This window comes from Ipomoea triloba, chromosome 13, assembly GCF_003576645.1.
Source record: "Ipomoea triloba cultivar NCNSP0323 chromosome 13, ASM357664v1".
In the NCBI taxonomy this organism is placed as follows: Eukaryota; Viridiplantae; Streptophyta; class Magnoliopsida; order Solanales; family Convolvulaceae; genus Ipomoea; species Ipomoea triloba.
This window is the reverse complement of record NC_044928.1, coordinates 29,336,415-29,358,310: the sequence shown is the minus strand read 5'-3', so window position 1 is coordinate 29,358,310 and position 21,896 is coordinate 29,336,415. Positions and strand designations below refer to the sequence as shown.

Sequence of the window (21,896 nt, the reverse complement as noted above, 5' to 3'; positions counted from 1 at the left end):
CTATATAGGGGTAGGGGTGGGGTGAGTGGGGGCATCTGCCCCATGGTGGATCCGTCTCTGGTTGGATGTTCGACAATTGTAAAGGGCGTATATTTTCACAGAGTTTTGGATCGAGTTGTTAGATTCTATGAGCAATGAGCACGATCTGAGCTGAATCCAGATTAGTCTTACAATGATGGAAATATTGGATATATGGTATGAAAAATCAAATAAAATAGAATAAAGGGTATATGTAAAAGCTAGCTAGTTGCTTTCATTGCATAGCTTTGATTTCTTTTTTCCAACTTTTTTTGGTTGGCATGTTTAGTAAAATAATAATGAAAATTAATGGGTTATGATAAGATTGGAGGTTTGGTTATAATCATTATCTGTGGAGATTTAATTCCCATCCTTCTTGGCATGTTTTGTCTCTTACATCACCACTTTTTGACCTTTAAGAGTGAAATCAAAGAATTTTAGTTGGATTATTCTTTTGGTAAAAGAAAAATGTTAGCAAATATATCTTTCATTTATAAGAATGTTTTTCGCCGCTATTTGAAAGCGTGTTTTGAGTAAAATTCGCATTGTGACCTAACAAAATATGAACATTTAATATTTGTTAATTATTGCTCTCTCTATTGTAACTTTACCATAAGTGAATATTATTAGATTTTGTTGTGTATTATTTACCTTGCTACTTTGCTAGACTCACCAAATTTAGAGGAATTTATTTGATATAATATGGGCCAGGCTCTATTATTAGGTGTATAGGCTTCCTGACCTCACCTATCAAAGCTAGGGAGGAACTAGGATAATCACGGACAACGAAGAAGAATTGGTTGGATAAACAATTTGATAATCACAATATTTTAAGTTTAATTGACTTTTCATCAGAATTGTTAATTAGTTTTCTCAGTTTGAGTCGATCAATAATGATCAATCTATATTAGTTTACCTCTTTGCGGTTTTTTGTCAGTTAAAGTCACAAGACAGGATGGGAACCTAAGTTGGTTTACTTCCTTATAGTCCTTTGTCGACTAAGATCACAAGACTCGGCATATTAATTATGAGAAACCAAAGTTGGTTTATCTTATTGTACTTTGATTCTTTATCGACAAAGGTCACAAGACGAGTTTAATTCTAATCACACCACCGGGTAATGGTGAGTTTTCTCCTAAATCAATGAATTGAGATAATAATAATAATAAAAAGAGAAAAATAAAAAAGAAAACAAAAAGTTCTGAATATTCTTCAGCTTTAGGTTATTATTGCTCAAACCTTGTCACTTGTCAGCACCTAATGCTTCATCTTTCTGGTAAAAGCTACCCTTCCTATTTCCTTCAATTTTCTCTTACTTTTTTTGTTTGTTTGCTGTTGTTTTTATTGAATAATGGAAGTGCCAAATGGTCAGTGATTCATTTGACTAAACATGAAGTTTTCATGTCAGAATGGAGGGAGGAATATTGGTGGAATAAAATTATGTGAAATCATAAACAAAAGTTATTTTAAATACTTTGAATTTATAGTAAAAAAAAATACTTTGAATTTTAAAATGACAATTTTTTTATAGATTAAGTGGTAGAGAAAGTTTTAAATAAGATGTTTACTTTTGTCTAATCATAGGTTTTTAATATCACATTAAAACTAATCATATTCACGTTGAGTAAGATTTCACAGGAAAACTCGAGACGGTTGGTTAAGTTAGAAGAGATACACATCATCTCATCCACACTCTCATGAGTTTTCAATCACATGTTTAAATGTATAGATACGTTACAACGTAACCAACGAGGAAAGAATAGGAAAATGTTATACATACTTTTAAAGATCCGAGTAATATTTTCATCTAGTTGCTTAGCTTGTATAGTTTAAATTGCATTGATTAGGTGAAAGGAAAAGAAAGAAAATGAGAAAAGTAAATGAGACATCCTCTAAAACTAATATAGAGTAAAATGATAGAACAAATAATATAACTCGAAAAAAAAAAAGAGTATAATAAGTAACCTAACTACAAAGGCATGCTAGGGATACAACGAACAAAATATTATGACTTGCTTTATTATTAAATTGGTTTAATTAATTCATTAAATTAGGGCTTTACTTGGAATGTAAGCTACAAACATTCCTCAATATAATCAACAAATAGGTTGTCCAATGATTAAAAGTAGCCAATGTTTTTAGTTAGTGCTGCTAATCAAATGCTTCATAGTTTTCCAGTAATTTTGCCTATAAAAAAATTTGAGTTTCATCATTTTATTTGTCAATAATTCTTGTTGATAGACAATAGGTAAGTGTTGAAGTGAATTCAATTAGTCATTGGCATTTCAATAATGCTTCATAACTTTTGTTTTGGGCCAGTATCGTGTATGTATCCTTTTAAGCTTATAATCTCGAGCTAATAATATTATTATTTCTCTACCTGTTCTATACCTCTATATCTAGTTTATGGTAGACCTGGTTCCAACAAAACCATCAAAACCTAATCGATTAATTCTATATTTGATGACTAAAAGTGAGAAAACGCAATAATCGAAAGGCGAGGCAGAATGGAGGGTGAGTAAAAAAGAAAAAGCAATGATGATTGGAATTATGTCTTGAGGCATGAGCACAAAGTGGTAGAGACCACAATGGGTAAGAGTGTATTATGTGAGTAAGAAGGATGAGTGGCTTATAAACAACCTTAATTTTCAAGACAAGATTGAAATGAGTAAAGTGTTTTTAGGATTCTATACTCCTATGTGCCAACTTTTTACAAAGAAAGCATATCAGATGATGAGATGAGGAATGGGCAAATGTTATATATTGCCCATTATTCTGTTGCCTGCACGCATTCGTTTGTGTTACAGACACTCTTCACCAAAACTGAGAATTATCCCCCGAAAACATTAGTCTAATGAATGAAAATTCTCGTTTAAAACTTGTTTTTAAGGGCCAGGTAAGAGTTCGGTATATATCTAACATGAACATTATGAGTTTGGATTTGAGATGGACTTCTTATGTATAAAAGTGTATACATTAACTTGGCACGATTTGCCCTAATGTGTGACCAGAAGATGAGCTCTTTATTAAATAAATGTATGCATTTAAAGGTAAAGATCATATAAATGAATCTAAAATTTAAAATAAATTTGTACATATTTATGAGTTCATAATGAGATCAATTAATTCATATAGAGATGCGAAATTTTAGTAGTGCGTGGAAATTTATATATATTATTATATAGTGTATATTTTTTTCTAAAAATAATAATGCCTACTTTTCTTTTTCATTCTCAAGCAAAACAGTCTTTCCTTGCAATCTTGTTGCTTTAATGGTTCTTCCAGCAATCAAGTTTAAACCAACGGAAAAAAGTCAAGGCAACCATATTAAATTGGTTGAAAAGATTGAATTATTATTATTAGTTTTAAAACGTAGTTACTTATTTTAAAATAAACATAAAAAATAATGTACTTTTTAATACAAGTTATGACTATTTATATATGGATTTAAAAAAAAAGTATTTATCTTTCCTTTTTTATTTTTCCATGATTGTCTTTACATTATGTGTTTGTAGTGTATGAGACATTCAATTTTAATTTTGTATTTTTTAATACATAGATCTTTTTAAACTTGAGTTTTTGGTCTAAATGTAATAAGAGGAACAATTTTTACTCCGTATTTATTAAGATATTTACACCTACAAATCTATGATAATGTTCACAAAATAAATTTGTATATGAAAGTCCAACAATAATTTACAGTACATTTGAAGAAACAATCAAACCAATTTACGAAAAAGTCATTTGAATAAAATGTAGTTATTAAAACCAAAATAATAAACATTCAACAGAAGTAGTACGATTCATTGTTCCAATCTTATGGTAAGACCTTAAGATTGAAACATGATAACTTCTAACATTTTTTAAGATTGTCTTTAACTTGTGAAATTAAAAATCGTCTTATGAATTTTCTTTATAAAATATTACAAAAATAAATTATAAATAAACGAATAGACGTATCATAAAAACTGGGCTCAAATACTAGAACTTATCGCCATTATTTGAATTGGAGCATGTAGATTCACGTGTAGTGTTTTGTTGGTAGGTATATATTCAAAATAATTTTGTTTTTCTGGAAAGTTGAAAACGAAATTACCGCAGAGAAAAATGACAAAATCTCACTGTCAATTTCCCCCCCACACCATCTAGCTGCTTCCCTCCTTACCTACATCTTGTACTGCACTCCCCTCAGAACAAATTTCGTTTAAGATGACACTTTTTAATTAATTATTTATTAAAGTAAGTGTTTTTAATTGAATTAAAGGTAGATTATGCAATCTTGATTTCGATTTTGAGTGATTTTTTAATTGATGGATGGTTAAATTTGACTAGTTTAATGGAGGAAAGAATTAATAACGTGAAGTAGCTATGAACATATATTACATTGTAACAGAGCCAGTAGTACTAAAAAAAAAAGTTTCACGAGACTAGTTCAGTAAGTTCAACTAATCATCTTAAAGTTTTGTTCCATAACGAAGGGTTCGAATCTCTCAGTCTCCTCGTTTAACGGCTCTTGAGCAGAGAATATGGAGACTTAGAATTAGTTTAAGGTAAGCTTAGAAATTTAATTTATTAAAAAAAAAAAAAAAAGCCCCAAAAATTTCTTACCCCCGCAAAATTTGGCCATAATCTAAAGCAGAAATTGTCCTTTCTTGAAAAACAGTATGATTCCTGGTACTTTAAAAACTATGGGTATGGGCATTTCACTTTCAGCTCTTAAAGCAAACCCCACAACCCAAATCTTCTTCAAGCACTCTCTTCTTCTTCTGCAGAATCCAAAGTTGAGAGCTTTTTCTTGGATTTCACCTTCCAGTGACTCATTCCGGTATGCTTCTGCCTGTCCATTTTCCATTCCTTTTGAAGTTTGTAGTGCTGCTAAGATGAAACATAAAGATCCAATTTTTGATTGAGAAGAGGGGGTAGGGAAGTGTTGGGTTTGGTTTGGTTTTCTTGATTATGCTTAAAATGAGGGACTTTCCTTCTTGTTTTGGTGAGAATGGGGTTCAAGTTGCTGATGCTTCATGTTCCAGTGTTGCTGGGGTGAGTAAAGCCCCCCAAAATTTAGTTACTTGTGTTTATCAGTGTAGATTGCTGGAGAAATCTTGTTTGGTGACTATTGTTTGGAGCAAGAATTTGATGGGGCAATGTCTTAGTGTTGAGATAGAGGATTTGTCTCATCAGTGCCTTTGTAAAGTTGATGTAAAGCCTTCACTGTTCTCAAAAAGGAAAGGGTCCAAGTCTTTAGAAGTGAATTCTTGTAGAATTGACCTCTATTGGGATCTCTCTGTGGCGAAATTAGGGTCTGGGCCGGAGCCTTTGGAAGGGTATTATTTAGCTCTAGTGTGTAATGGGCATATGGCTTTGGTTGTTGGGGATCTGAGGAAAGAAGCATTTAAGAAGACTAATGCAAATCCCCAGCTTTCTAGTGCCATGTTCATTTCCAAGAGGGAGCATATTTTTGGGAAGAGGGTGTTTGGCACTAAGGTTCAATTTTGTGATAGTGGTCCAATTCACGACCTCGTAATCGAATGTGACACAAATGGTGTTGATGATCCCTGCCTTTTTGTCCGCATTGATAGTAAGACAGTGATGCAAGTGAGGCATCTGTGCTGGAAGTTTCGCGGGAACTATACCATTTTGGTCGATGGCCTTCCCGTGGAAGTTTTCTGGGATGTCCATAACTGGCTGTTTGGTACCAATTTTGGGAATGCGGTTTTCATGTTCCAAACATGCTTGTCAGCCGAGAAGTTGTGGAAAAGCCAGTCGTTGCCCGACCACTCTGTACTGCCTTGGCCTTACTCCGAGAGTTTCAGCAGTTCCAAGTCACCCGGTGTTGGTTTTTCTTTGATTTTATATGCCTGGAAGAACGAGTAGTTGTTTATTCCTCCCAATTGCTCAGAGTAAAATTTCTGAAGGAGATTGTCGTGCTGACAAACTGGATTAAATTATATAGTTTTATCATTTTAATCCATTGTCCCTTTCTCTATTTGCCTTGTTGATTTCTTGGAATGGAGTAATTTGACTGAAAACCTTTTTTTTTTTTTTTTTTTTGGTTCTGAAGATGATTATGATTCATTAACTTTTGTCATATGAGATATGATAGACCGAGTAGATTTCACTTTAGATTTATTTCGATGAGCTTGCCTCAGTAGAGTGTACATTAGTCTTCCTTGATCACGCTTGTGATGATGATAGATAACAGCAGTGTGTGACTTTTGTTAAAGTAAGCGATTATTTTTGTTTAAGCTAAATGTAACTATTGCTATATACTGTTCAGCCCTTGACTTTGTTGAAGCTCCTCAGGTAATTTCATTGCTAAAACTATGGTGGCCATGGTGAAAATCTTCAGGTACCTGGTCTCTTTTTCGTTGAGAACCTGAAAAGTTGACGATTTCCTGCAAAAAAAATTACTTATTTTTGTTTTTCTTTTACTTAATTTCTATCCCCTTATCAATTCCATGTTGACCTTGAACTTCTTGATAGTCGAGATATCATGATTTTCATGTTTGCATTTTCATGAGCTACTCATTGATATGCGATTCACTATGAGTATCGTATAATAATTGGATCTCTCCTTGTCATCACACCCATCCTCTCCGGGATGTTATCCTCTTGGTTTCGGGATATTCATTGTCTATAGGGTAATCTTATGCATTCATTTAGGCTCGAAAGTTACTTTAACTTGCCCCTAGATTCTCAATGAAACAGATGGATTTTTTCTCAAAGAGGCAAGTTAATTCATGGCATTGTGGCCTTGATATTCGACTATATTTTGAATAGTCTCCCAATGTTATTTGGTCTTTGTTTCTGGTGGACTGCCTGCTTGGTCAATAGTGCAGTGAGATGCTCGAAAACAATTGATTTTCCTGTCAGGCCATTATTCAAACCTTGGATGTAGGAGTATTGCAGTTTCACCATTCGGAAAAACCTTGTGACATATCGGCTTAGTTTTCCATTTGCACTTTGAAGAACTTGTAGACTGTTAGAATACATCTCGTGATTTACCTCATCCACTAAGGCTCTGGAACAGGGGCAGTGGAGGTCCTCGTGATTAGGCCATTAGGGTTCAATCTTTTCACATATCTATGGTTATTGATGCTAACAACACAATCCCTTAACCATTTACCATTCCAGTTTTGAGGGATTGATTTCTCATCACTGTTGATGATATGTGAATTTCACTGTTTCAGTTTGAATCTGAGGCAGGTACAGGACAAGAAACATTAAACTCCATATTTTGGTGAATCAAATCCTAAACAAAGACAAATATAGTCTTAAGATCCTAACTGAGATTTATGGAGGAATCATCAAGACAGCTGCCGACAAAAAAAAAGTGATTAAACAGTTCTTGTTTGGTTTAAAAAAAAAAAAACAGTTCTTGTCTACTCAACTAATCTGTTTGCAAGTCTTTGTTGTTGTCTAAAGGATGGCATCAAATCAGGCCTGCACAAAAATTGGCCAATGGTGAGACTGCATTAGTCTACTGGTGCATCTGACCTTTTTTTTTTTTTTTTAATTTTTTTTGCATCTGACCTTTGATTGATTGAGATTTATAGAGGATTTGGCAGGCCATGGTGACCAACCATCAAGAGAACTATCAATAATGAAAAGTGAATAAAGCCATTCTTGTCAATTTGGGCATAAATTATTTGATTAGAACAGTCCATTGTGAGGATTGTTCTATATAGTTGAGCCAAAATGAAACATGATTTCACTACACTTGCAGTAAAAGCAAGCATCTGTAGTGGTAGAGAGGACAAATTAACAATGGTTCCATGTTTCACCATTTTCACCATTATCTTTCTCCTCCCACTCTCTGCCATAGCCTCACCTCAACAGAATTACCATCCACTCAACTCCCTCTCTTTGTTCGAGCTCCAACGAGTTCAAACGATACTCAAAGCTCAAATTCCCCACAAGAACTTGTCCTTACACTATGTAGGCTTGGATGAGTCAAACAAGCCACTAGTCCTCTCTTGGCTATCTAGCCGTTCCTCCTCCTCGTCCTCCTCCTCCACCGTGCCACCCCGCCTGGCTTACATCATTGCCAGAGCTGACGGGAGAACCCGTGAGATCACCGTTGACTTATCCGCCAATTCCATCACTTCCAACAAAATATACCATGGCCATGGCTACCCTATCCTTTCTATTCAAGAACAAGAAGCGGCTAATAGTTTGCCACAAACTTATGCACCATTTATAGCTTCTGTTCAGAAGAGAGGGCTGAAATTGGAACACGTGTTGTGTGAAAGCTCCACCGTTGGATGGTATGGGGAGACGAGGGAGAACAAGAGAGTGGTCAAAGTTGTGTGCTATTACTTGGATGGCACAGTCAACTTCTTTATGAGACCAATTGAGGGCATTGTTGTGACCGTTGATCTTGATGTGATGAAAATTGTTGGGTACCTTGACCGGATGAGGGTTCCCGTGCCAAAATCCGAGGGAACTGACTATAGGGAATCAAACACGAGACCTCTATATGATTCACACATAAATGGATTTAGAATGTTCCAACCAGATGGACCTAGCTTCTCTATAGATGGACAAGAAGTGAGGTAAATTGGGTTTTTCTGTTTTATTATTTCATGTTTTAGATGTGCATTTTGGTTTGGACTTTGGAGTAGTTATTATGTGACAATGTTGGAATTTAGGTGGGCAGATTGGAAGTTTCACGTGTCTTTTGACATGAGGGCAGGTCTGATAATATCATTAGCGACTGTCTATGATCATGAAAAAGGCGAACACAGGAGTGTTATGTACAGAGGTTTTGTGTCTGAGGTTTTTGTGCCCTACATGGACTTAAGTGAAGGGTGGTACTTCAGAACTTTTCTTGATTCCGGGGAATATGGATTCGGGTTATGTGCTGTAGAGCTGCAGCCATTAAGGGACTGCCCAGAAAACGCAAAGTTCATGGATGGATACTTCACTAATCAAGATGGAACTCCCGGGAAACAGAAGAATGTGATCTGTATATTCGAACGCTATGCTGGAAATGTCATGTGGCGCCACACAGAAACAGGAATTGCGGGGGAAAAGGATAGTACTATTCCCGAGTTCTTGTTCTTGAATCTTGATTTTGTGACAATGGCTTCTGAAATGAAAGGTTTTTATTTGTGCAGATAAGAGAAGTCAGGCCAGAAGTGAGCCTAGTGGTGAGAATGGTGTCAGCTGTGGGAAACTATGACTACATTATAGATTGGGAGTTTAAACAAACTGGGATCATTGAAGTTAATGTAAGTCAGTTCAATACATTCAAAGTTGATGTTTCCTGCTTATGAGCTTGCAATCATTGAGTTAAATGTTACATTGTGTTCTTATTTTTTTGAGTGACGAGGGAAATCTGCAGGCTGCAGCCACTACCCGAGGGTGTGTACTGCATTGTGACCTAGCTGGCATAGGACCAGGTAAACCAGCCTAAGTTGCCATATCTAACCAGCTTAAACCAAGAAGGCCAAAAGGCCACTCCCATTAGGAGTCGAATTTGGAATCTTGTGGTTACTAAACCAATAGTCCAACTAACTTGGTTAGGGTTGTCCCCGACTCCCCGTGCACTGGGTAAACCCTGCCTTAGAGCCTTGTGGACTTGTGGTTACATTGTGTTCTTGAATTTACAAATGCAGGTTGGGTTGAGTGGCATACTTGAAGTAAGGGGATCTGCATACACTCACAAAGATCAGATACAGAATACTGAAGCCTATGGCACTCTTCTAGCCGAAAACACAATAGGGTCGCGCCATGATCATTTCCTTAGCTTCTACCTGGATCTCGATGTGGATGGTCACACCAATTCATTTGTTAAAAACACGTTGAAAACAACTCGAGCAAGCAACATGGTATTGCCTAGGAAAAGCTACTGGACTGTTGTTAGGGAAACAGCCGAGAAAGAGTCTGATGCAAGGATTCAGCTAGGCTCAAGTGCAGCTGAGCTGCTGATTGTGAATCCTAGCAAAAAGACTAAAATGGGGAACGAAGTTGGCTACCGTTTGATCCCTAGATCCCCGGCAGGCCCTTTGTTATCAGACAACGACTACCCACAGATTCGGGGGGCTTTCACTAAGTATAACGTGTGGGTGACACCTTACAACAAAAGCGAGAAATGGGCTGGTGGACAGTTTGCTGATCAAAACCGAGGCGATGATGGTTTAGCTGTTTGGAGCCTCAGGTAAGTAAAACATAGTCCCAGTTACTAGGAATCTTTCATTTTAACAGATACTGCATTGTAACATAGTCAATAGTACTAAAAAAAAAAAAAAAGGAATCTTCCATTTTAACTGATGTATAACTATAGAACCTTTCAAAGAATCATCTGAATGGCAAAATAACGGCTTCCTGGCTGGCAATATGTTTGCAGGAACAGGAAAATAGAGAAGAAAGATATCGTGTTGTGGTACACAGTGGGATTTCACCATGTTCCATGCCAAGAAGATTTCCCCGTCATGCCAACACTTAGCAATGGATTCGAGCTTAGACCATCCAATTTCTTCGAGTATAATCCAGTGCTCAAAACAAAGCCTCCCAAACAGTAAGAGCGATCGAGTCAACCACTACTTTAATAATACATATGGGACTGAAGATCGAACTTCAAGACTTCCCAATCTCATAGCCACTCACAATTGAGTGTACATGTGTATGTGACTATTTGCTGGCATAAACATGAATAAGAAGTGTGTGTTACTCTAGATGATAAAATAAGATGACAGCAAGCATAAAAGTGTTCTTAGCTCCCAATGCAAGAAAAGTCTCTGAATCTATCCTTTTCTCTGGTTTTTTAAAACCATTACAGCTAATGAATTGATGGTGGCTCAACCACTATTTGTTAATGTAGCTTTCATGATTCATTCAAGCTTTTTAGTCAAAAGGAAATATTGCTTTTTGCTCCTCTAGTTATACTCGCGATACAAACTTAGCCCCTAAGTTATATGCATGACTGTCATTTTAGTCCCTCGGGGACTATTTCTGCAACCAATATATCACTTAATAAAGTGGTGGATTTGGTCTTTTAGGGACTAAATTCGTCACTTTGTACATAACTTAGGGATTAAAGGTAGTCACACATATAACTCGGGACTAAGTCTATACTGCGGGTATAATTGGATGACCAAAAATGCAATTTTCCCATATATATATTCACAGAAACAGTCTGATTTCAGATCACCACTTCACAGTCAAGATGACAATGCAAATGCAAAGAACAGTCCATCTTTTTGCTGCAATCTTTCTCTTCTTTGTAGCTAGTACCAGTACTAGCATATCTCACCCTTTAGACCCTCTGAGCCCCAAGGAAATCAACCAAATTAGGTCCATAATCCACAAGTCTAACCTTGGTTCCCTCCCAAATCTGACATTCCATTTTGTTGATCTTGAAGAACCAGAGAAAAGTGATGTCCTGGACTGGTTATTATCCTCAAAGACACATTCTTTTCCTAATAGACAAGCCAGGGCAGTGGTTCGGGCTAACGGCGAGACTCGTGAAGTCATTGTAGACCTGATCACCAGCTCCGTCGTCTCTGACAAAGTGTACAGTGGCCATGGATTTCCTCCCTTCACTCTGGAAGAAAATCTGCAGGCCATCAGGCTGACCTTGAGGAATCCCCGGTTTCAAGATTCAGTCTTGAGGAGAGGACTGAACATATCAGAAATCACGTGTATACCCGTCTCCACGGGCTGGTATGGAGAGATAATAAGCAGAAGAGTTCTCAGAGTTACTTGCTATTCTCGGGGTGGAACGACTAATTTTTGGAGCAGGCCTATTGAGGGAATTAGCACACTAGTAGATGTCGAGACAATGCAGATCATCGAATATGCAGACAGGGCCAAATACCCTTTGCCACGAGCTAAGGATACCGCCTTCCAATCGAGCCAAGATTCACCAACAGTCACCTGTAATGTGACCAAAAACAGGATTAAAATCGAGGGAAATGTGGTGAGATGGGAGAATTGGGAATTCCACGTCGGGTTCAATGCTCGTGCTGGCCTAGTTGTGTCAACAGCTTCTGTATTCGACGCTGCAACAAAGAGTTATCGACGTGTGCTCTACAGAGGCTATGCTTCTGAGACATTTGTTCCATACATGGATCCTACGCCTGATTGGTACTATAAAACCTTCATGGACATAGGAGAGTATGGTTTTGGAAGATCTGCCAGCTCTCTTGTTCCATTGCTCGACTGTCCAGCTAACGCTGTCTATATTGACGGGTTCATAGCCGGGGCAGATGGACAGGCGCAGGTTGTCCCGGGAGCCATTTGTATATATGAACATTATTCGGGGCATGTTTCATGGAGACACACTAATATTGGTGTCCCAGGGAGACTGGTAAGGCAATATATAGTACAGTTTATTAGAGATCTAAATATAATTTTCTTGATTCTGTCAAATGTTAGTTAAATCTGCTGAGTTTTTTCAGACTACTAGTGGAGAGCAAGAAGTTAACTTGGTGGCAAGAATGGTGGCAACAGTTGGAAACTATGATTATGTACTTGATTGGGAGTTCAAACAAAGTGGTTCCATCAAGATTGGGGTAAGAGTAGTAGTAAATCAGTGAATGCTCTTTGATCTTGCCCTCAAAAGGCGAAATCCTTCGCCCTGGGTCCCCCACACTCGACCCGATAGAATTTGTGGAGGTGGTAAATCACAATCACTCAGTCGCCCATTAAGTGAGAGGACTAGTGTCTGGCCCACAAGGAGCTTGGCTGCCCATTAAGTGGGAGGACGAGTGCTTGGTGCCCACCAAGGAGTCCACCACATTGAGTGTGACCCCCACACTGCGGTTGTCGAGCGAAATCCCTCGCCCTGGGACCCCACACTCGACTCGATAGAATTTGTGGAAATCGTAAATCACGGTGATTCAGTCGCCCATTAAGTGAGAGGACTAGTGCCCGGTGCCCAGAAGGAGCTCAGCCGCCCATTAAGTGGGAGGACGAGTGTCTGGTGCCTGGTGCCCACCATGGAGTCCACCACATTGGGTGTGACTCCCACACTGCGGCTATCAGGGCCTGATCGATCGTCTTGCGTCCTTACCCACAATCTGTGATGGCCCGCAGGTTAGCCTAACAGGCGTTCTTGAGATGAAGGCGGTGCCATACGCGAGAAGCGACGAGATAAAAGAGGATGTTTATGGAACCTTTGTTGCAGAAAACACTGTTGCAGTGAACCATGACCACTTTGTCACATACTATCTTGATGTAGACATTGATGGCAGCTCCAATTCATTTGTGAAAGCCAAATTGAAGCCCAATAGAGTGAAGAATCCCCACATTTCACCTAGGAAGAGTTACTGGAGAGTGATCAAGGAGACAGTAAAAACAGAAAACCAGGCCAGGATTCAGCTTGGATTAGACCCTGCAGACTTGCTGATTGTGAACCCCAACAAGAGAACAAAAATGGGAAACCACATCGGATACAGGTTAATAACCGGGCATCCAGTATCTTCACTACTATGGGACGACGATTATCCCCAAACCCGAGCAGCTTATACCAAGTATCAAGTGTGGGTAACTAGTTACAACAAGTCGGAGAAATGGGCCGGGGGATTTTATGCAGACAAGAGCCATGGAGATGATGGACTAGCCATTTGGATCCATAGGTAAGCCACATTATTATCAATTTATATATTGCTGTTTTGAAGGACAACATATATTGATTCAAGAAACCTTATTATTATGTAATTTGCAGGAACAGACCAATTGAAAACAAAGATATAGTGTTGTGGTACACTGTGGGGTTCCACCATGCACCTGTTCAAGAAGATTTCCCAGTGATGCCTACTCTCTCTGATGGGTTCGAGCTAAGACCTGCAAACTTCTTTGCAAGAAACCCATTGCTTAGACAATGATGATGCATGTTAGGCGGACTTTAGCGTACTTTCGGATAGGATAGAAATTTTCATAAATCAAAGGCAGTGATCTCATGCATGTTAGAAGTTCAATATGTTCATTTTCTTTCGAGAGCACCAAACTTCTTGAGAATTTAAAATGTGAAAAAATTATTCACATTTGGTGTAATCTTTGACTTAGAAAAGTTCAGAGCAATGAGAATCTAATCCCATGATGTCAAGGAATGTAAATCCCACATAGATTTTTTTTTCTTCCTCTTGGAATCTATCAAATTTATTCAATTACGTATTTATTCTTTTGAAGTTATGCTAAAAGTCTCTTATAATCCTATAAATATAAGAAATTTGTCTCCTAAGAAAGATAACAATAGGGTATATTAAAGAAATTTATCTTTCTCAACACTTTTTTAGATGCATACAGTTTTGTATTTTGAATACTCTTGTTGCAGACTGAAAATATTTGGCATATGATTTACTCCGTATCAATTATTATTCAATATGTTTTTTTGAATGTGTGCATATAGCAATGATATATTAGCTATTTAAAAAAAAATTAAGAAAATTTAAATGAGACAAACATCTTAATTAATTTTTTTTAGGTAATTTAATTCTTATGTTTCTTGATACCACTAATTAAATTAATTAATTTTCTTTATTCCCATCAAATACATTATTTTAAAAATATTTTCTCAGAAATTTAATTAGTGTATCTAGGGTTAGTTAAGTGTATTTCTTGAGATGTAAGAAATAATCACAACCCTATACCAATTAGGAAAGGAGTAATATCATATCATTCCCATCCCACAATGAGTGGGATTTAGTCGGCTATATATACTTAAACTTCTCTCCTGGCTAGTCGCTACTCACTCACTTCATCATATCCTTCAATCAATCCTCGAAATCATTAAACACTTTCGACTTTCTTCAAACTCTCATTATATTCCGCTATGTGGTGGACGAAACAGCGATTTCTAGGGTCCGGCTCGTACGGACAGGTCTACTTGGCCGTACAACCGGAAAACATGGAGATTGCGGCGGTGAAGTCCGGCACTATCGTCAAGTGCATCAACTCCCTCGAACGGGAGGGACGGTTTTTGTATTCGCTCAGAGCTTCTCCCTATATTGTTCGCTGTTATGGGGAGGATAGGAGTGTGGAGAACGGATTTGAGGTTTATAACCTTCTTCTCGAGTACGCTACCGGCGGGACTCTCGGCGACTTGCTCAGGTCCCGCGAGGGAGGCTTGCCGGAATCGGATGTTGCATGGTACGCCTATCAGCTTCTCAAGGGTATTCATCACGTTCATAGGTACGTTAACGCTATTCATTTACACTATTTTAACCTAAAATTTAGGAAGAATGATTTTTCGTTCCTAAGTTATAGGATAATTGTAGGATTCATCCTTAATTGTTCCAAACTTATTATTGGTATGCACTTTTTGTCCTTTCCTGCTCATTTTTTTGTTCCTAAATTATACTAAAGTTGTAAATTTCCTCCCTAATGTTTTATTGTTAAAGGGAGGAAAAGTGTAACATCAATGATAACTTATGAACGAAAAGTGAGTATGGCTAGTATTTAAAGACGAATTCTACAATTACCTTATAACTTAAGGACGAAAAGTGTAATTTTTGTCGATATTAGGGCGGGGATCCAAAGAAGGCCAGGGCAGTTTGTCCCCCACCCCTTCCCAAATTATTAAATGTTTAGATAGCTTAGTTGGTTAGAGCGTTTGATAAAATGGAATTGTAATTCCATTCCTATCGTCAAACTCCATAGAATTTCAATTTCATAATTTGGTTGAAAGGAATTGTAATTTTAGATCACTTACAATTCCATAGTTTGTGGATTGTAATTTCAAAGATAGAATTATTATTTTGTCCTTATTATTACTCCGTATATTTTAGTCTTTATCTGCATTTCAGTATATAATATATAATATATTATACTAATGGAAAATTCTTATTTCTCACAGCCTAGGGTTCGTCCACTGCGATATAAAGCCGGATAACGTCCTGGTCTTCCTCAGACGCCACGCCAGGAATTGGATCAAGCTCTGCGATTTCGGGCTAGCCAAGACGGCCGGCGGGAGCAACTTTTTCGGCGACAATCATCGCGGCGCGTTACGGTACGCGCCGCCGGAATCTTTGAGATGGAGACACTACGACGCGCCTAAGGACATTTGGGCGCTGGGTTGCATCGTCGTTCAGATGATCACCGGAAAACCCGCCTGGGAATTTAGCTATAACTGTAACTTATTATCAACCGAGGATAGTGTATCCCCTTCCGCCCTGGCTTTTCTGAGAAACTGTTTCCAATGGGACCCACGGCGAAGATGGACGGCGGAGATGCTGCTTTCTCACCCGTTTATAATCAGAAATAACCATTGGTTTGAGATTGAAGAAAGGGAAGAAGATGAAGGGCCTCTGAAAAACCCTTTCGGCTCTGAAGATTGGAATTCCAGTGAGAATCTGTTTACAGTAGGGCCGCCATCAACTTCATGCTTTGATACTATGGAGAGCTATAGTATTTGGGATAACCATGATCCTTTGTCTTTTTTTTGGGAAACCCAAAAAAAAAACTCGCATGAAGTTTAATTTAGCCTAGGTATCTCAATTTTGAATGATGAGAAAACTCGCATATATATACTTCATGTATCTCAATTTCGAATGATGAAAAAACTCTATACTTCATGTATCTTAGTTTTGATCAATTTAATATTTGCGGGTATGTTTGTCCCTCAGTTTTGATCGATCAATTAAATTCATGTATTTTAAAATTAAGTTAACGATATGATGTTAATATGATCGTTATCATAATTAATTTAACTGATGTAACGTTGACATTATCTTTGACACATCATGATATGTACATACCAAATTGTATGTTATTTTATAAATATATAAAATTAATTATTTTTACTACTGATATGTTCAAAATAAATAATCATAGCTCCCATTAAAATTTTAACACTTAACTTATTGCATATTTTAAAAAAAATACACACTACCACCATATACTACTTACTCATCATCTTATTATTTAATTGTATAAGAAAAAATATATATTGATATAAAAATAATTTAATTTATGTTGACAAAATTAATATTGAAGATTAAATTGTAACATTTATATTTATTCAGATTTTTAATTTTTTAAAAATTAAAATTTTAATTTTATATTAAAATACATGTGACTAAATTTATTCAAATGTTCGTACTTGGATTCGGCTGAGTGAGGTTCCTGTCGGTACTCAGTTAAGCGCATGCGGTGTTTCGATTAGGCGTGCATCGCCAACTGACCTTGATCTTTTGAGAATATTATTTGAGTAACAAAGCATTGCGATGGTCCCTATGGGTGCTAACGCAATATGATTTCTGCCCCGTGCATTGAGATGTAACACGTGCTTCAATTCCTATCAAGATAGGAATTAAAAATCGAAATAGAGAGTGACGAATTGAAATTGACATCCCTGGGCCAGAAACTGGTCCAACCAAATCTAATAACATGGCCATGCTGTCAACTCACCCATATATGCATATCCTGGTTTTGGATATTTACTTACACATACATATATGTACCTGCAACAAACTAACACAAGATGAGAATACATGAAATAATGCACACAACACAACACTATACACAATGGTCAACCACCTGCCCTGTCCGTCCATAGATTACAGGCACATTGAAGAAGCATGAGCAACCTTTCACCATAGTTGAAGAGCAACACAAGAATTTCATGTCCGATCAAATTAATGCCATCTTTAGGCCCCCCTTCTCACCTTAATCTCCTCCCATCTAAACACTTCAATTCTGCCGGGACACAACAAACTCAACTCCAACACCACAACTATATATCCACCCCACACATCATCAACAACAACAACCCAATTCATAAAACACTAACATTCTTCATCGGATCGTTTACTTTCCTCGTCCTCCTCGTTGTCTGATCTTCCTCGTACGTCATGGTTTTGGGTCAAGGAGATCTTTAATTGAACGCCGGCGATATGATCATGAAAGGCGATGGAGAGACGGCTTGTTTTGATGTGTCCATTGAGACGACGTCGTCTTCCTCGTCGTGTGAGAGGGCTAAGGCTTATCAAGAAATGCAATCCAATGCAAGCTCTACCAGCAATGAAGAAGCAGCTATCAACTGCAAGAGAAGGCTTTGCAGTTTCCTTTCCATGTTTAACAAAATCTTCATCCGCGAGGTCAAATCATCATCTCAAAATTTACCCAATTTGTTTATATATGTTTTCAATTTTATAAAATGTTGAATTAGTAATAGTTTAGAATTTTATGTTATTTAATTTAATACAGTATTAGCTAACAAACGAGCCTATAGAGGGCCTGGTTTGGACTTGCTATGACCTAGCTTATTGTCTAGTAAAAATGCTAAGCTTAGACCTACTTAAATTAAGACATTTAACTAAACAGGCCACGCGGTCTAATGACCTGTTTAATACGGAGTATTATATATTTCATTTTTACCTAATATTCTTTTATATTTACAAATTAAACCTAAGTATATATATATATATCAAACCATTATAAAACTGTCTTAAATATGCTCAGAACCTAATCAAAACTTATAACAAAGCTTTTTAAAAAAAGTCTACACATTAAATGGGCCTTTTAAAGATGTTTTAGTCCATGTTGGACCTATTGTAGGCTCAATCTTATACCGTAAATTTACTAAATTTCCATGACATAAGCACACCTAATTTGTCAATTCCTAGCTCGACCCGACATGTTTCCACCTTTTAGCATAATAGCTAGGTATAGGTATATTATGATTTTGTTAATTGCAAATAAGTCTAAATATTTATTTAGAGCAATAAAAAGGGAGTAATTATATATATATATATATATATATATATATGTTGGTTGAAGTGCAGATAATGGCAGAGGCAGTGGGGACATACATATTAGTGTTTTGCATATGTGGGATAATATCAAACATGCAGCTGATGGGAGTGCAAGTAGGGTTGTTGGAGTATGCAGCCACTGCTAGTCTTACAGTAGTAGTTGTTGTCTTCTCCATTGGGCCTATTTCTGGAGCTCATATCAATCCTTCTGTCACACTAGCTTTTGCATCTCTTGGCCCTTTTCCCTGGCCCAAGGTACCATATCAACATTAATCTTAAGCTTCCATAGTTTTAGGTAACTTCATAATCATGTATATATGTCACCATGACTTATTACCCTCCCATCCACAATTATGTTGGGTTGGAGCTCAGTAAAGCTGTCAAAACAGGTCAGCCCGACCCATACGGACTGGCCCGCCTCGGGTCCATCTGAAAGTGAGCTGGACTAGAATTTCTCCAGCCCAACTCATCTAAAATATGGGTTGTGCCCGTTTTGATAGCTGTAGCTCTTGATGCAAGAAATTTTGCTTTTTGTGGTCCGGGCCGTCCGACAAGGAGCTTGATAATAATTATTGCTACCAAATGAGTGGTTTGGAATGTGTTTACACATGTCAAATTGGGTATAACTTGCCCTGAAAGGGGTGGTCGGGTGGGTAGAGCATTATTCTCGTACCAGAAGGTCACAAGTTTAACTTTTGACAACACTCTCTCGGTCGAGTCCATTACATAAGGTCTTTTTAGTGTAATTTACCTCTCCTATGTGGTCTACGAGTTATTATTACATAAAAGCAAAATTTTCATATAATGAAGAAGTGGATGTGAGCATTTATTTTTTGGCAATTGTTTTTGCAAGGTTCCCTTTTATATAATGGCACAAGTGGGAGGTTCTGTATTTGCCACAATTTCAAGCAGGCTGATCTATGGAGTGGAATATGAGCATATGATGACAAGACCACTCCATGGATGCAATGCAGCCTTCTGGGTAGAATTCTTGGCAACCTTCCTTATTCTCTTCCTAGCTGCTTCAATGTCTAGTGATCCTCAATTTGTAAGTTAATCCTTTAATTAATTTGCTATTCAATATAATCGATGTGAACTGTTATTACCGTAACCCTAGCTAGCTGAGTTGGTCAAACTATTACGTTAGCTTGGTAACTACAAGGCTCAGCTCCGCTCCAAAGTTTGACTCCGGATGAGAATGACTTATTAGACTTATTGATTTGAGCCATGAATCAAAACGATTATAAAAACAACATTACACATAAAACCATCCTAATTCTTAACAATGAAATGGGCATTTTGCAGACAGGGAAATTGGCAGGATTTGTTGTTGGAGTATGCATTGGTCTTGGAGTGCTAATCTCTGGGTAATGGTCAACCTTAATTTGTTTAATTAATTAATTAATTTTAAGTTTACTTATATATCATTGTTATTATTATCATTTTGTGCATATGAGATGTCGAAAATCGAGTCCGTTATACCTTATTTAGAGTTACAAATTTATACGTACTATTCACTTATGATGGAACATTTAGATATTAGTTTGATTTCAGTCAAGCAACTGGTATGTCAGGTGAATAAAAATTGACTTTTGTATTATAAGTGAGGGAGTACATTTACCATATTGTACATCATGGTAGGCAAGAGTTATGGATATTTATAACTTAACAATGAAGAACATGAGAGTAGTTAGAATAGGGAGTTATAACCATTAGTAGATGTGATAGTTTTCAGTGTGTGAGTGAAAATGATATCATCATCTCTATTATGAAGAAAAGAGTGAAAATGACATCATCTCTGTGTTCAGTTAAGTTATCATGATTTACATCCTTAGTTTCTAGATGCTTTGTCAGGCCGGTGCATGGGGGGCTCTTGGAGTTGGTGATTCAACTTTTGAGAGGGAAAAAAAAAAGAGTGAAAAGAAGGGAAAAATTGGCACAGCACCAAAATTAAACATATCTTGCGGTATAATTTGTGGGTATTACACATAAATGTTGTTTAGCTATGATAAACCGTTGATCTATGATAAGATCCACAGTTACTATCTGAGTGTGCGTTCTAGGTGAATCACGTTTTGTAACCTTAACCAACAAAGGAGGATATACAATGAGATAAATTAACATAAGTTGTCGGTCCTAACTTTATGAGGCACTTTTAAACCCTACTGGACTGACTCAATATAATTAAGGGATGAGAGAGGATTTTGAACTCCAGACCTTTTTTAAGGTATAAGAGTGCACGCCAACCAAGCTGGTTAGAATTACTAATTATAAAAGGTTTAGCTACTTGTTAGTTGTAACATATCATAATGTATTATTATAAGGTGACGCATTAATATTATTTGATTTGTAATTAATTCCAGGCCAGTTTCTGGTGGGTCAATGAACCCGGCAAGATCATTAGGGCCGGCGATTGCATCATGGAGCTTTGATAGCAACTTGTGGATCTATGTCGTTGCTCCGACCACCGGAGCCGTCGCCGGCGTTTTCTTGTATCGTCTTCTACGCCTCCAAGGCTGGACTTGCAAGCATGCAGATACTTCTCCAAACACTCCCTTACATAATAATTATAATAATCCTTCAAATTAAACCAAAAAATCATATATTATATTATATGTTACACAAAAAATACTAATAATAATTGCACTGTAATAATAATAATGATAACAACAATAATAATATATAATTTCCAAGTGTAGTGTCAATATCTGATGAGTTCATACTTCATTATTCTGAAAATGAAAGATTGTTTGCAGCATATGTCATTTTGCACTCCTGACATTTATTATTATTATTATTATTATTATTATTATTATTATTATTATTATTATTATTATTATTATTATTATTATTATTATGAAGAAAAATGAATCTTTTTTTCCCTCGAATGCGACACAACGATAAATAAATACCCTATATAAACAAAGAAACTTTATATACTTAAAACATGTTCCCGGCCGGAGGTATTAGCTAGCTAGCTTCTTGGCCTCATGTTAAGGAGTCTCAAGTATTATCAATTTTTTTTTTAGTACTATTGACTCTGTTACAATGCAGTATCTATTCATAACTACTTTTCTCAACCTACTGAAGCACAAAGAGTCAATATCGCCTCCATTGAGACTCGAACTCACCCCCTTCCATATGTGAGTGTGTGTCATTAGATCACAAGGTCTTGAC

General features: G+C 37.0%; 5 protein-coding genes across 5 annotated transcripts; all 5 read left to right on the top strand.

Annotated features, from left to right (window-relative positions):
* Positions 1–4,737: 4,737 nt before the first annotated feature.
* On the top strand, positions 4,738–6,047 carry LOC116001750. The gene has a single exon (XM_031241686.1). It carries the CDS (start codon positions 4,975–4,977, stop codon positions 5,890–5,892), a length of 918 nt encoding a protein of 305 aa, XP_031097546.1. The 5' UTR covers positions 4,738–4,974; the 3' UTR covers positions 5,893–6,047.
* Positions 6,048–7,471: 1,424 nt separating this feature from the next.
* On the top strand, positions 7,472–10,838 carry LOC116001872 (primary amine oxidase 2-like). The gene is made up of 5 exons (XM_031241818.1): positions 7,472–8,573; positions 8,670–9,054; positions 9,138–9,251; positions 9,639–10,180; positions 10,370–10,838. Exons 1-5 carry the CDS (start codon positions 7,717–7,719, stop codon positions 10,542–10,544), a joined length of 2,073 nt encoding a protein of 690 aa, XP_031097678.1. The 5' UTR covers positions 7,472–7,716; the 3' UTR covers positions 10,545–10,838.
* A 331-nt stretch (positions 10,839–11,169) lies between these two features.
* On the top strand, positions 11,170–14,043 carry LOC116002835 (primary amine oxidase 1-like). The gene is made up of 4 exons (XM_031243001.1): positions 11,170–12,331; positions 12,423–12,536; positions 13,060–13,601; positions 13,691–14,043. Exons 1-4 carry the CDS (start codon positions 11,189–11,191, stop codon positions 13,848–13,850), a joined length of 1,959 nt encoding a protein of 652 aa, XP_031098861.1. The 5' UTR covers positions 11,170–11,188; the 3' UTR covers positions 13,851–14,043.
* An 818-nt stretch (positions 14,044–14,861) lies between these two features.
* LOC116002990 (mitogen-activated protein kinase kinase kinase 17-like) lies at positions 14,862–16,530 on the top strand. The gene is made up of 2 exons (XM_031243176.1): positions 14,862–15,156; positions 15,821–16,530. Exons 1-2 carry the CDS (start codon positions 14,873–14,875, stop codon positions 16,440–16,442), a joined length of 906 nt encoding a protein of 301 aa, XP_031099036.1. The 5' UTR covers positions 14,862–14,872; the 3' UTR covers positions 16,443–16,530.
* A 959-nt stretch (positions 16,531–17,489) lies between these two features.
* On the top strand, positions 17,490–21,299 carry LOC116000826 (probable aquaporin NIP7-1; the record flags this gene model as incomplete). Its single annotated transcript, XM_031240668.1, has 5 exons — positions 17,490–18,062; positions 18,750–18,974; positions 19,573–19,767; positions 20,025–20,086; positions 21,083–21,299. Coding segments are annotated over exons 1-5 (903 nt in total), but the record flags the coding sequence as incomplete, so codon positions are not given.
* Positions 21,300–21,896: the final 597 nt, after the last annotated feature.

Bases quoted from the DNA above. Each gene is read 5' to 3' on its own strand.
- LOC116001750 (XM_031241686.1), top strand. From the start codon at position 4,975: ATGCTTAAAATGAGGGACTTTCCTTCTTGTTTTGGTGAGAATGGGGTT.
- LOC116002990 (XM_031243176.1), top strand. From the start codon at position 14,873: ATGGAGATTGCGGCGGTGAAGTCCGGCACTATCGTCAAGTGCATCAAC. The intron at 15,157-15,820 runs GTACGTTAACGC...TATTTCTCACAG, and splicing joins GGTATTCATCACGTTCATAG to CCTAGGGTTCGTCCACTGCG.
- LOC116002835 (XM_031243001.1), top strand. From the start codon at position 11,189: ATGACAATGCAAATGCAAAGAACAGTCCATCTTTTTGCTGCAATCTTT. The intron at 12,537-13,059 runs GTAAGAGTAGTA...GATGGCCCGCAG, and splicing joins GTGGTTCCATCAAGATTGGG to GTTAGCCTAACAGGCGTTCT. The intron at 13,602-13,690 runs GTAAGCCACATT...TGTAATTTGCAG, and splicing joins CTAGCCATTTGGATCCATAG to GAACAGACCAATTGAAAACA.
- LOC116001872 (XM_031241818.1), top strand. From the start codon at position 7,717: ATGAAACATGATTTCACTACACTTGCAGTAAAAGCAAGCATCTGTAGT. The intron at 8,574-8,669 runs GTAAATTGGGTT...GTTGGAATTTAG, and splicing joins ATAGATGGACAAGAAGTGAG to GTGGGCAGATTGGAAGTTTC. The intron at 9,252-9,638 runs GTAAGTCAGTTC...TTACAAATGCAG, and splicing joins CTGGGATCATTGAAGTTAAT to GTTGGGTTGAGTGGCATACT.